General features: G+C 49.5%; 5 protein-coding genes across 5 annotated transcripts; 2 read left to right on the top strand and 3 right to left on the bottom strand.

The window, feature by feature from the left end:
* Positions 1-64: 64 nt before the first annotated feature.
* N7481_011278 (uncharacterized protein) lies at positions 65-259 on the bottom strand (the record flags this gene model as incomplete). Its single annotated transcript, XM_057270497.1, has 1 exon — positions 65-259. The coding sequence occupies one exon, from the start codon at positions 257-259 to the stop codon at positions 65-67; it is 195 nt and encodes a 64-aa protein (XP_057117671.1).
* An 852-nt stretch (positions 260-1,111) lies between these two features.
* N7481_011277 (PRKCSH domain-containing protein) lies at positions 1,112-2,745 on the bottom strand (the record flags this gene model as incomplete). The annotated part of the gene is made up of 2 exons (XM_057270496.1): positions 1,112-2,563; positions 2,629-2,745. 2 exons carry the CDS (start codon positions 2,743-2,745, stop codon positions 1,112-1,114), a joined length of 1,569 nt encoding a protein of 522 aa, XP_057117670.1.
* A 2,715-nt stretch (positions 2,746-5,460) lies between these two features.
* On the top strand, positions 5,461-6,369 carry N7481_011276 (pirin family protein; the record flags this gene model as incomplete). Its single annotated transcript, XM_057270495.1, has 1 exon — positions 5,461-6,369. The coding sequence occupies one exon, from the start codon at positions 5,461-5,463 to the stop codon at positions 6,367-6,369; it is 909 nt and encodes a 302-aa protein (XP_057117669.1).
* Positions 6,370-7,035: 666 nt separating this feature from the next.
* On the bottom strand, positions 7,036-9,214 carry rad7 (uncharacterized protein; the record flags this gene model as incomplete). Its single annotated transcript, XM_057270494.1, has 3 exons — positions 7,036-8,769; positions 8,851-8,878; positions 9,204-9,214. 3 exons carry the CDS (start codon positions 9,212-9,214, stop codon positions 7,036-7,038), a joined length of 1,773 nt encoding a protein of 590 aa, XP_057117668.1.
* A 568-nt stretch (positions 9,215-9,782) lies between these two features.
* On the top strand, positions 9,783-12,669 carry N7481_011274 (DNA repair protein RAD16; the record flags this gene model as incomplete). The annotated part of the gene is made up of 4 exons (XM_057270493.1): positions 9,783-10,597; positions 10,668-11,076; positions 11,133-12,589; positions 12,651-12,669. The coding sequence occupies 4 exons, from the start codon at positions 9,783-9,785 to the stop codon at positions 12,667-12,669; spliced, it is 2,700 nt and encodes an 899-aa protein (XP_057117667.1).
* Between the last annotated feature and the right edge of the window lie 529 nt (positions 12,670-13,198).

Raw genomic sequence — 13,198 nt, 5'->3', positions numbered from 1 at the left:
CTGACAGGCACCAGTGGGTGTATTCTCCTTGCAGGTCACGCATGCTCTGGGGATGCTCACCTCTTCAACGTAGTTGTTTGGGACTGAGACCTTCCGGCTCGTCGTCATCCTCGGGATCTGCCTTCTTCTTGGCCTTCCACCAGGCGTCTTCGGCGCTCTTTTCCAAGACGTAGAGCAAATCGCCTTCGCGAATCTCCAATTCGCCTTCTCCCTGAGGCTGGTAATCAAACACAGCCGAGTAGACGCCGAGGAAACCCATCGTGAGGCAGAACGCCGCGGTTTCCGAGCGTTCAACTGTAATTCACGACGAATCGATATCCTGGGGCAGCGGGGAGAGCAGCGATTGAGGGGGCTGAATTGGACTTAAGTGGTGGAGGATGCGGGATGCGGTGTTGGTCGGAGAGGCCGCGTGGGTGACGGGGTCAGCCTTGGCACGGAGGGCGGGCAAGGCGGGCAAGGGGGGCGAGGGGGAAGACGAGGAGGGGGGAGTTGGAGGGAATAGTAGGGGGAGGTGACACCCAGAAAGCACCAAAGTCGAGGAGAGTTGTAAAGTGAAGTTGAATGGGATTGGAATTAGGGAGGATGGGAAGGTGGGCCGATAGGAGTTCGTTGGTCGTTGGTCACGTTCCTTACGTATGGCTGCATCCAGTCGAGTTAGCAGTAACAGTACTAACGGAGTTAGTATCGATTACAATATAAATTAGCAGTAACAACACTACTACTCTCCCATTCCTCATACCTACAACACTGCACTGCACTCAGCAATCCTTCAGCAATCCTTCCACCTCCACCTCCTGTATCTTCACCAGCCTCCCGTCTTCCCTCTGATGCCCCCACTCGGCGGCCGGCAACTGGGGCGTCTGACGTCTTTGGGCATGAAGCTAACCGGCCGTTCCTGTTCCTGGCCACGACCTTTTCTTCTGGAAACCCACAAGGCACCCGTGGACATGGGTTACTATTTTTGAAAAAATCAAAAAAAAAAAAATTCTATATATACACTAGAGTCCTACACGACATGATAGGACATATATTGAACCCTCGTAGGTTGACGTTTATTTGTTCAGACACAGAGACACACGCCAATAAATCGATTTACTGTACAAGATTGCCCTTATAGTTCATCTTTGAAGATTTCCTCACTGCCTTCCGTCTCGGTCTCCTCTGTCTCCTTGTCTGATGGGGATTGTTTCTCTGTCGGTGGTGCGTCGCCCGAGTCCTTGTTGCTATCCGAAGACTTTTTCAGCGGCACATTTTCCGCGTGGGGTGTTTTCTCGTCCTTCAGCGGTTGACCATCGGGAGAATCAGTGGTGTCGTCAGTATCCTCAGCAACGACACCCTGGAACTTGATCACCCCATTATTTTCCACGACGACTTCGAGTGTCCAGTCTTTCCCACCTGCAAGTTTATCAAGACGTTTCTGCATCTCCTCGAGCTTCTCCTCGTTAAGCTCGTACTTCTTCAACAATTGCTTAGACACGAGTCGGACCTCGCCATTCTCGCGCTTAACGACAGCCTCTGTCCGCTCTTCAGCGGTTGAGGCCACGCGGCCCTTCTCAATCACTTTGCCTTCCATTCCCACCAGTCTACGGCCGCCAACCTCAATTCCGCCGACAATCTGAACTTTCTCCAGTTCAACTGCGGCGGCGGCATCCACTAACTGTTCGGCCTGGTACCAGTCTTTCATAGCTTCCCAATCAGGTACATCTTCAGGCATGAGAATCTCACGGCATTCGATGTCGTGGATCTCGTCTTGTTGTGGGGGCAGGAAAGCAACATCATCGCAAAGACGTGGGGTGTAGATAACCATCAGGTAGGAACAGGTGGTCAACTCCTTGATCCAGCCAATCTGGTCCGTAGATTGTGGATGGCAGTGGAACTGCACTTCGACCCTGCGATCACGACCTGTCAAGTCACACGTCGTGCCACCCCGTAGATGTTGCACGAGATAGCGCGAACCACCTTTAGTATGTAGCTCTGCCACTTCCGTTTGTGAGCTCTGTTGTTGCTGCTGTGGCTCCTGATCTTCTTCCCTGCTATTTTCCTTCATATGAGCCGGGAATTGGCCCAGAATGAAGGAATGCGTTGTGGGGTCCTCCATTGGCGGATACTGGGGAACATTGCGGCCGGCAGCGAGTGCGTGAAACTGCTTAATCTGTTTCCGGTAACAGAATGAATATGACCACCAGCCAGAGAAGTAGTACATGCATTTTCCCTCCATTTCGCGTAGGAGTTCAAGGCCTCGGTCCGTTGCGCGGGCTAATTCTTTCTGCTGCTCCGCCTCATTTGTCTGGTTGTTTGCCGTCGTGTTGAGGTCGTCCTGGGTGACGTGTGGAATTTGGCAGAGAAGGCGCCGGTCATCCATTATCATTTCTTCGTAGGCGTAGGATGGGGAATTTCCGTCTCCGGCCTCGTGTGTTGCGTCTCCCGTGTGCGCCTTATTGATGTATACCTGAGGGTTGTTCTGGTCGTAGCTGGAGGCGTCGTCTGCGGCATCGGCTTGTGCTTGGAGTAGTTCTTCAGCTGTTGAATCGAGGATATATTCGTCGGGGAAAACCACTTGGTACTACAGACAATGATTTGGTTAGCGCAAGTGCTATTTCAAAGACGATATTCGGGGCTGGAAGCTACCTGCGGATAGGCCAGGAGGTCGTCGTGGATGTTGAATGGCCTTTTGGCGGCCCAGGCACTGGATGCGACGCAGGCAAACGTCAGCCATGGTGCTAGGCTATGCCTTGATCGACCCATGTCTGATACCCGGGGTTGCTGTATGGGGAAGAAGTCGAGAGCTTGGAGGTTGGGGAATGGGTCGAGCGGGTCTCTGGGCGTTTCCCCGCCGGGAGGTCACAGATATGTCGCACGCGAAGGGGTCAGTGATTCATATGGAGTAAATTCGTATCTCAGGTAGCAGAACGGAGCCCCTTTGGTTGAGATCTGCGCAGTAGGTAGCGTTCCAGCGCGTTGGTGTAATTAGGCGGAGCGGGCACGGGGACGGGGAAGCTGCTCCGTGGCCTTATCTGATAGTCCGCCGATCCCCGCTTCTGAAACCATGTATACTCCAACAGCTGCTCCCCATTTAAAAACAACGACCGTGTCGTCTATAGGTTTACAGATATAGAGAGCTGAAATGGTCATTATTTCTGATGGAAGCTTTTCTACCCAGGGCTACTAGTAGGTACCTAGGTACCGGATTTCCGCTGCAAGATCTTGGCCTCCAACTTCCCTTTCCGTTTTAGTGCTCAGTGAGTGCTGCTTTTGCTCACTGACACTGAGTAGACCTAAGTACGTCTCTGAGCGCTCGGGGCAGATCAGTGATCATCAAGTGGTTTCTCTAAGCGGCTCTCTGATCCCTCTGATCTGCTCAGTGGGCCTGATATAAATTCTCTAATTTGCTCTCTGCATTGCTTATAAAAGAGCTAGGGGTCTAACAGAACTGGCCCTATCGGCACCACATTTTGAATATAAGAGAGTGGCTCTCCTTTTTACAAGTCCTACTGCCTCATTCTTTCTTGCAGCACTTGGTGATTGGGAATTTTCTGCATTAGACTCTCTTGGGAGTATCTCTGTATTTCCCAGTTATCTCGCAAAACCACAATAGAATTGATAACAGATATATTCGCAAGCGTAATCCATGACCAGCGAACTCGGATGGAAGTCCGAGTCTCAGTTAGGAAATATTGGCCACGAACTCAAACATTCCCACTTGCACGGATGTGGTCAGTCATACTAGTAGCCATATTGTCGATCAATTCACTGATGTTATCACGGATGTAAAACATTGGCGCTATGTCTGGACAAGAGGGGGACTGTTCGCACGCCGTATGGGTAAGGGCTGCAAGCCTCACTATAGACTATGGTGTTAGAGAAAGAATGCCTCTAGACAGGATACCATCAGATCCCACGAGTCGGGCGTGACCATGTAAGTTGCATTGTCCGAAAATGTCGCCGCGCCATTTTCGGGATGGATTTCGTAGTGCCAAGGGAAATCGATCCAATATAAAAGCTGGGTTCTTGAAGGATTGACAGCGTCATTGGGAGACATTTTATTTTGCGTGAACAGCTTTTCGCACAGGTCACGGTGGACTAAGCACTCGGTCATGATCGGCCTTGCCTTCGATGCGGTCATATTTTTTTCTAGTATATAGTATTCTGTCATTGGAGTATTTTGCTGTAAAAATTGTAATGATCCTAGAACCTATCATGCTACTTTCATTCCCTTCCTAGTAGACAAGATAATTTGAATCGAAGGTTTCGGAAACAAGCGGTTGACGTGTGATCACAATACTTTCATCTGTCTCTTTTAGATACACAATATCAGGTTGAAACAAAAATCCCCTTGGGGTATGATAGTGACAATTGGCAGTGATGTTTGAAAAGTTTGTATTGGGCATTTTCTCGTTAATCGACCCAAAGTTACACCCTTGCAGCCCAGCTTCGGTCACACCGAATGAAATCATCTGATATGAGGGTGGCTGATAATAGGCGAAACTGATGATTCCTCGTACATAAAAAGAGTGCTAAGGCCTTCGATTAGAAGCGAATCAGAGTGAACCTACCTACATGATTGAGAGCCTGTTCAATTTGATATCCTTTAGTACAAGGCAAGGCTTACTCTCGAACATTGCCGATATGCCAATATACCGGTACATGTCCGTGCAAAAAAGGCAGGCAAAAAGAGCATGATCTACATCGAGAGGCGAGAACGAACAAAACATGAGCTGAATAATCCCGGACTGCCAACTTCGCTAGTAAGTAGTTGAAGACATCCATGGATGGAATGCCTACTAGTAGGTACCTAGGTACAAAAGCCAGCCCTGGAGAGTCTAGGAAGAATCTGAATGACTACCATTTTCATGATAATACTAATTACTTGCTGCTCAGATCCATTCTGGACGACATTACATACCCCCAATAACTATACACGTGATCAATATAACACGTGATTAGATGACATAGCTTTATATCCGCCCTCGGATATATGGCACAAACGCTAACCTGATACAGCTTAGCGCCATGCTGACACTGATTTTGGTCAGCTTCGTAATGGCCGCCCCAGCGCAGGATGATTCGCCCAATGGCACCGCTGACTGATTTCTGACAAGTGCTTTGTCGCTTGCGGTGATGGATCAATATTTATGAAGCTTGACTAACCGCTGACTTTAGCACTTCTAGTTCAATCTTTTGATTCTTAACAGTGCATTCGAAACTTCGAGAGCGCAGCTCACAAAAATCTATAAAAGGCCGCCATCTCATTCATGAAGCTACTTCTGCCCTTTCTAATTTGCATCACCGCAATCATCTTTACATATCGTCCTTCAATCCAGGACTCCCTTATAAGCTTTCTACAACAGCGCGCACCAACAAGTCTGTCACAGCTTTTTAAGACCGAATCTTCACAAACCACTTCCAACTTACCAGTGGAATTGAATTACCCATCTCCAATCGTCCCCCCCAATCACAAATATGTCCGCAGCCCGCGCCATCCGCCAAGTCTTCCTTGCCATCGAGCAAGCCGAAGGAGCAGGTGCCCGTGTCCGCCGCTCAATCGGGACCCCCAAGCTGCGCAACTTCAGCCCCTTCCTGATGCTAGACCACTTCACCATCGGAAAGGGCGCCGGTTTCCCAGACCACCCGCACCGCGGCCAGGAAACAATCACCTACCTACTATCCGGCGGCGTCGATCACGAAGATTTCGCCGGTAACAAGGGTACAATCGGACCGGGCGATTTACAATTCATGACAGCGGGCCGAGGAATCATGCACGCGGAAATGCCGCACGAGAACGAAGACGGTAGTCCGAATGTCGGCATGCAGCTCTGGGTCGATCTACCGAAGGAACTAAAGATGTGCGAGCCTCGGTATCGGGATCTGCGCAGTTCTGAAATTCCCGTCGCGAGTGTTGACGAGGGCCGCGTTACTGTTAAGGTTATTTCAGGCCAGTCGCATGGCATTGACTCAGTTCGGGATTTGGCTTATACACCTGTTTGGTTGCTTGATGTGACTATTCGCCCCGGTGGACGGATTTCGCAGGCTTTGCCGAAGGGGTGGAATACGTTTGCTTACACATTGGAAGGGGATGCGGTTTTTGGATCGAGTGATTCTACGCAGCATGTGAAGCAGTTTCATAATGTTGTTTTTGAACAGGAGGGAGATTTTGTTGAGGCTTCTGTTCCTGATAATGCGGAGACTGGGGCAAGGTTTATTATTGTTTCTGGTCAGCCTCTTGATCAGAAGGTTGTTCAGTATGGTCCTTTTGTGCTGAATAGTCAGGAAGAGGTTTATCAGGCTATGGTTGATTTCCAGAGTGCGACGAATGGCTTTGAGAAGTCGCGGAACTGGCAGAGTGAGATTGGGAAGCGGATGGCTCACTAGAGAGATTCGTGATTTGTTTTATTGATTATATGCGTATAAAGCATGCGGTCTTGGAGTTTGATTTTGATTTATTGTATTTTTAGTTAAGACCAAATGAATGATGATCTGCAAAAATGACTTTTGGTATGGTAACTCCACGAGACGCGAGGACATCGTATGAGTGGTGTTTCGCCCACTGCTTCCCACTCATATGTATCATTCTGGCCATGGCCTTGGCCATCTATATCAGCCGGCATAGCGATGTCGCAATTCAAATTATAGTGAAATTAGTAGGGAACATAAGACAGAATAAGGGGGCGCATTGGTAGGCAAATTAACTATCTACCCCACTGAGGCTGTGTGTCATGATTAAACAAATGGGAAGGACGTGCTAAGGGAAAGTTGGCGGGCTCAGATACTTGGACAAAAATTCTCGAAAAAGCAATCGATTCAAGATAATAATAGATCTAAGATACAATAATGGCTCATTTTCGTAAGTCGTACCATGCCAAGTACGCATTTTCCCTTCAGTTAAAGATATTCAGTGATATCGGGCCGGCCACGAGAGTGACGGGTTAAAAATGGACAACGGTGACGTGTCTAGCATATTGAAATGCCTCAAAAAAGGCTTGCCCTTGTTATAGAGGATAACCATCAAGACAACAATAAGAGATCCAGAACCCCTGATCACATAGTCTCCGCTTGTACGATGCCCTCGACAGTGAGCTTCGCGCCGATAGTTCCAATCACAGCAACACCCTTACCCACTTTCAAATCTCGAATCTGGAAGCAACCGAAGACAACGAATTTCGTAAGAGCCGGACAGCAGCGTAGGATACACTGCGCAATATAGTCATCCACGTACCCATTGAATGAAATGTCAAGGTGTTTGAGGTGTGGGTATTGCTTATTCTCAGCAAAGACTGTCTCGTAGGCGTCACGTGATATGTGGCGACACGACGAGACATTTATTGACTGAATTTTAGAGCCAGAGTGCTCCATAAGGGCGACAAATCCATCTGAAGCCAGCCCGACTGGCTCGGGAGGGCCAGCGGGATTTGACATGTCAACGTCTCGGACCCTGTGGAGATCCACATAGGTTAAAGGTGGGTTGGACCAGTTGTGGAAAAGGGAAGCCCAGGCTTTATCGGTGCACAGATCATTCCTAGCGAATCGTAGTTTTGTCAAATTGTGGCAGTTATCATGAATGGACTCAATCAAATGATCGTCGGCATTCTTGAATTCTTCCAAAGACAAAGAGCGAAGATTCGGACCGATCGACGAAACTATCTCAAGAAGAGGTTCGGACTCGGTTTCTCGGAGAAAACATAACGAGAGATGTTTCAGTGATTTGAGAGATGATATCGCCTTCAGTGCCCCATCACCGATTTTCGCAATGTATTTCATTTTTAAACGCTCGAGTCCAGTGCAATTCTCACACATAACCTCGGCGGTTTTGTCGTCAAAAGCTGCATCGAGATTCCAGAGCTTTAGGCTCTGGAGGCGAGGTCCAATTTTGATAAACATCTGGCGCCAACAATCGTCGGTCACTAGGTTCGGAGAATCGAGATGGAGATCTCGAATGCTCTTGTTGTTCTCTATCATGTAGTCGATTATGTGGTCCTTCATCGGAGTGACGAATCGGAGGTTGAGTTTGGTCAAGTCAGGCATCAGAGCAAGGATCCTATGAAAGTCGTCCGTTTGCAGATGGGCACAGTCATAGATGTTGAGTTCCCTGTGATTTCGACGAAGAAACAGATTCAAGATCCTCGAAGTGACCGCTCGCCTTCTGGATAAGATTTGGCTTAGACGGTGCATCACAGGAGGAGGCAAGTCACCAAACTCTTCCACGTCCTCGATGTTCTCTGCGACCTTCTTGATACACATCTCGAGGAGACTTTGGGCTCCATGGGCAGTCAATCCATCAAGCAGCTTGCTCTGGTTTTGGCGCCGACCGGGCCCAGCAGCCCGTTTCTTCGGAGGTGCCTTCTTGCCATCGCCTTTGGCCTGATTCTTCGAGCAATCCGCACAGAGAAGACCCCCTTCCGGACCCGCCTTGCTATATGGCGTAACCGTGAAGCGTTTGCCGCATATCTCGCAATTCTCCAACTGGCCAGGGGCTGGACGTGCCTTCTCGTCGGCTATCTGGTTAGCTAGCCAATCGTCATCATCATCAGGCTCGCCGGTTCTTCGAGCCTTGCGACGAGCAAATTCCTTGGTTTTCTTGATCCTCTCGATTGCTTGTTGGCGCTTGCGTTTCTTTGTTTTATCCTCTGGAGATTCTGGCTCTGGTTCGGGTTCAAATTCAGGATCTTGATTCTCAGCAGTCGCTGCCGTTGTTTCTTCATCGGCCTGGCGCGCTGCTTCGGTTATTCGGCGGTCGTAGTCATCGCGGATTTGGGCCGCGGAGATGTTGTTAGACTAGAAGTTCACAGTTTAGTCAGGTTCTCATGGTTGGCAACGTATCGGTATAAGGATTGAGGTTCAGGGGCTTAGACATACAGCAAGAAAGTCAGTTAGGGCAGAGTGTCTACCGATATTATGTTAGTGAGATTGCACCGATGTTCTCAAAGAAGGAGTAAGCATACGGGCCCCGAATGTTTCTGTTTCTGTTTGCACGTCGATCGGCCCTGCGAAGAAGACAGAAATCTTAGCCAGGCTGTGAAGAGCAAAGTACGCACTGAATACTCACATTGTTACCGAAGACAAAAGGTGTGTAAGAGGATAAGGGGGGAAGGTTGGTGGATGGTGGCGAATGTCGGGGATTTCGCGGCAGTTTCGCGTTGCACTTAACGCGAGGCTCTTATCGACGATGCAAGGCGATAAGTGACGACAGTAGGTTGATCACCGATCACCGATCGATCATTTCAGGAGTCGAATGGAATGGAAGTAAAAGTATTCGTTTAGGCAGAAGAGCCCAATGGTGACAAACCTTGCAAAATCCGATTCGCCCGAGTGAAGAGTGAAGAGTTTTCCTGGGTTTCCTGGTTCTGGATCAGGCACTCACTCTGCCTCCCAGTCAACTCTCTCACTCCCTCACTCACCACCTTCCTTCTCTTCCCCCTTTTCTTTCACGCTCCCTCAACCTACGCTCGCTTGTTCTTGACCCCTTTGTGTCCTTCTCAAATCATCATTTGATTCGGTGATTCCGAATTACCTGTGTTTCATCGCCAAATAAACGCGTGAAATCCCGCGTGTTTGGGACGGAGCCTCATCCTCCCGATTAGACTTGAGTACGAATCCTCCCCTCCCTCCCCCCCTTTTACCTTTGATCAAAGGCCCTCTTCCTTCTCCAGTCGAGGAATACAAACTGACTTCTCTCCAGAATTAGTTGCAATCGACTCCACGCTCTTTGTTCCCCTCCGAACGCTCCCTCCAATTCCCTCCTCGTTCGAGTCTACCCCCCCCTCACTCGGCCTCATCCGCTTTACAAAATGAGAAGACGGTCTCAGGCGAAAATTATCCCTGATTCGGAGGATGACGCGCCATTCAGCGAGACGTCACCAAGGGGTTCATCACCCCTCTGTCGATCGGGGTCTCGACAAACGGGCGGGTCACTGCATACCAATCCCCGGACCCACCGCAACACTAAGGAATCTGAAGGAGAAGACCCGATCAACTCGATCACTCCGAGAATGACAAGACGACGGGCAGCAGCCAAGATCGAAGTCATCGTCCCCGGCAAAAAGAGCAACTCCCCCAGTGACACCGCGCAGAGTTCGCTCAGTGGCACTCCTGGTACAAACACGCCGGCAACCAGTGTTAGCACTGGCGTGGAATCGGATGCGAAACAAACTAGAACATTACCCAAGGCCCGAAAGGAGATTCAGCGAATCACTGCAAATGCCAGAGGTAGAGTTCAGCAGGCCTCGAAACGTGGTACCAAAAGATCAGCATCTGCCATGTCAGCCGCCAATACTCAGGACGATGCGGCTTTGGCGGAGGCACTCCAGCAGGAGGAATACGCGTACATGGCATCGGCTCCAAAAAGGCAGAAGGTATCAAACCAAGACGTCTCTAATTCGAATCTACAACGTCTTCAAGACATTCGACAAGGGTATGAGGTTTCGGACTCAGCAGAGGATTTTTCGGATGAGCGTTTGACCTCCGACGAGGGATCGCACCCGCCGTCATTGATATCTGATGATGGGGATTATTGGGATTCAGAAGAGGGAGATGATTATTTGGAAAGTGTTAAAGCCGAAGCTGCTGCGGAGGTCAGGGGGGGCCTTGAATCGGGTTCCGTCCGGTCCGTCTGCATCTCATCAACATTCGTCTCATCCTAATGCCACTATACTCGACTTCGACTTCGACGGAAGTCATGACGAATCGGAAGATGCCGAGTTTGATCCCGAAGATAATCCTATGAGTTGGGACGAGATGCGCAAAGCCGGGCGCGCGGCAAAGGAACGGAAAAAGTTGGTCTCAAAGCACCCGGTCGTAGAAACCATGTGGGATGAGCTTAAAGCCCAGCCCATTCTCACCCCAGCACCCGCTCAGCAGCCGCCATCCATTACTCGAAAGTTAAAGCCCTTCCAGCTGGAGGGCCTAAGCTGGATGATTGAGCAGGAAAAGTCGTCATACCGAGGTGGCTTGCTAGGTGACGAGATGGGCATGGGAAAGACCATCCAAGCCGTGTCTCTTATCATGTCCGATTTCCCACAGCCTGACCCAACACTTGTTATTGTTCCACCCGTTGCTTTGATGCAATGGCAGAAGGAAATTCAGGTTTGTAGTACGCCCCCCTGGAAATACATACGATCGGTAACTAACCCTTTACCTAGGAATACACTGATGGCAAACTGAAAGTGCTCGTCTATCATGGCTCTGACTCGAAGGTGAAGAAGCTCACCGAGGCGGATCTTCGAAAATACGATGTGATTATGATTTCCTATTCGAGCTTGGAGTCTATGCATCGCAAGCAAGAGAAAGGCTGGTCTCGTGGAGGGAACACGGTCAAAGCAGACAGCGTCATACACTGCATCCACTATCACCGACTCATCCTTGACGAAGCTCATAGCATCAAGCAACGTACCACGGGTGTCGCTAAGGCCTGCTTTGCCTTGAAGGCCAACTTTAAATGGTGTCTTTCGGGTACCCCAGTGCAGAATCGAATTGGCGAGTTCTTCTCTCTGCTTCGGTTCTTGCAAGTTAGACCGTTTGCTAGCTACTTCTGCAAACAATGTCCCTGTGAGGAACTCCAGTGGATGGCGGATAAGCAGGGGCGTTGTACGCAATGCCGTCACACAGGTTTCAACCACATTTCCGTCTTCAACAAGGAGATCTTGAATCCAATCACGGAAGGCAGAACTCAGAACGAGCGCAAGGAAGGCTTGGCGAAACTCCGCCTGATCACAGACCATATCATGCTTCGACGACTGAAGGAGGAACATACCGCCTCAATGGAACTCCCACCGAAACGAATTACCATCCACAACGAATTCTTTGGGGAGATCGAGCATGACTTCTCTCGTAGTATCATGACGAACACGGGTCGTCAATTTGATACTTACGTGAGCCGAGGTGTTATGCTGAACAACTATGCCAACATTTTTGGTCTGATTATGCAGATGCGTCAAGTGGCTAATCACCCTGACCTTATCTTAAAGAAACAGACCCAACCTGGCCACAATGTGCTCGTGTGTACAATCTGTGATGAACCGGCAGAGGATGCGATTCAATCCCGCTGCCGCCATGACTTCTGCCGTCGATGTGTTACGGACTACATCGAGTCTTTTGACTCGAAAGATAGTGCAGAATGCCCTCGGTGCCACATCGCTCTGTCGATTGATTTGGAACAACCAACAAAGGAGCAGGAGGCCGAGAGTATCAAGAAGACGTCGATTATCAACCGAATCTCCATGGAGAATTGGACATCATCAACAAAAATCGAAACCCTCCTCTACGAACTGTACAAACAGAGAAACAAGAGCCACACCCCAAAGTCTATCATCTTCTCCCAGTTCACGTCAATGCTCCAGCTCGTGGAGTGGCGTCTACGTCATGCAGGATTCAACACGGTCATGCTGGACGGTACGATGACACCCGCGCAGCGCCAAAACTCGATCAACCATTTCATGACTAATGCCGACGTGGAGGTGTTTTTGGTCTCCCTTAAGGCTGGCGGTGTTGCCTTGAATTTGACTGAGGCGTCTCGTGTCTTCATTGTGGACCCCTGGTGGAACCCTGCGGCAGAATGGCAGAGTGCCGATCGGAGTCATCGTATCGGCCAGCAGAGACCGTGTGTGATTACCCGATTGACAATTGAAGATTCGGTGGAATCTCGAATTGTGCAACTACAGGAGAAGAAAGCGAACCTGATCCGAGGAACCATTAACAAGGACCAGGCTGCTGCTTTGGAGAAACTGACCCCGGAAGATATGCAGTTCTTGTTCCGTGGCTCTTAGACCTTTTAACTACGGAGGGATCAGGATCGGACGATGGTGCACCCAAAGGGTTTCCACCTCCGTTCGCATTTACTGCGCACATGCGTTTGACATCCGAATTTTTGCTATTCCGCCAGCTCGATATGACCTCACGAAAATTACCCTGTATTATTTCTCGCTGTATTGCTTTTCCGTGATGTTTCTGCCCAAGTCTCAAAGTTAGATCGCCAATTTACCTACAAGCAATTCTTACCAATTTACTTACTTCTTCAGCCCTATGTTCAGCCTTATGGTTCAGCCTTGTGTTCAGCCCTATGGTTCGTACCCATTCACTACCGGTTTAAATAAAATAAATTGAAACCAAGAAAAGTCTTCCGGGATGTCAATTTCCCAGGGACGCCACCGTCGTCAATCTCTTGTTCTCCACCTCCACCCTCGTGGCTAGCCCGACGTCACCAAACATA

Source organism: Penicillium waksmanii (genome assembly GCF_028829765.1).
Source record: "Penicillium waksmanii strain IBT 27052 chromosome Unknown utg000009l:1.0-4314994.0:1.0-4318279.0, whole genome shotgun sequence".
Lineage (NCBI taxonomy): Eukaryota > Fungi > Ascomycota > Eurotiomycetes > Eurotiales > Aspergillaceae > Penicillium > Penicillium waksmanii.
This window is presented reverse-complemented; position numbering and strand designations above follow the sequence as displayed.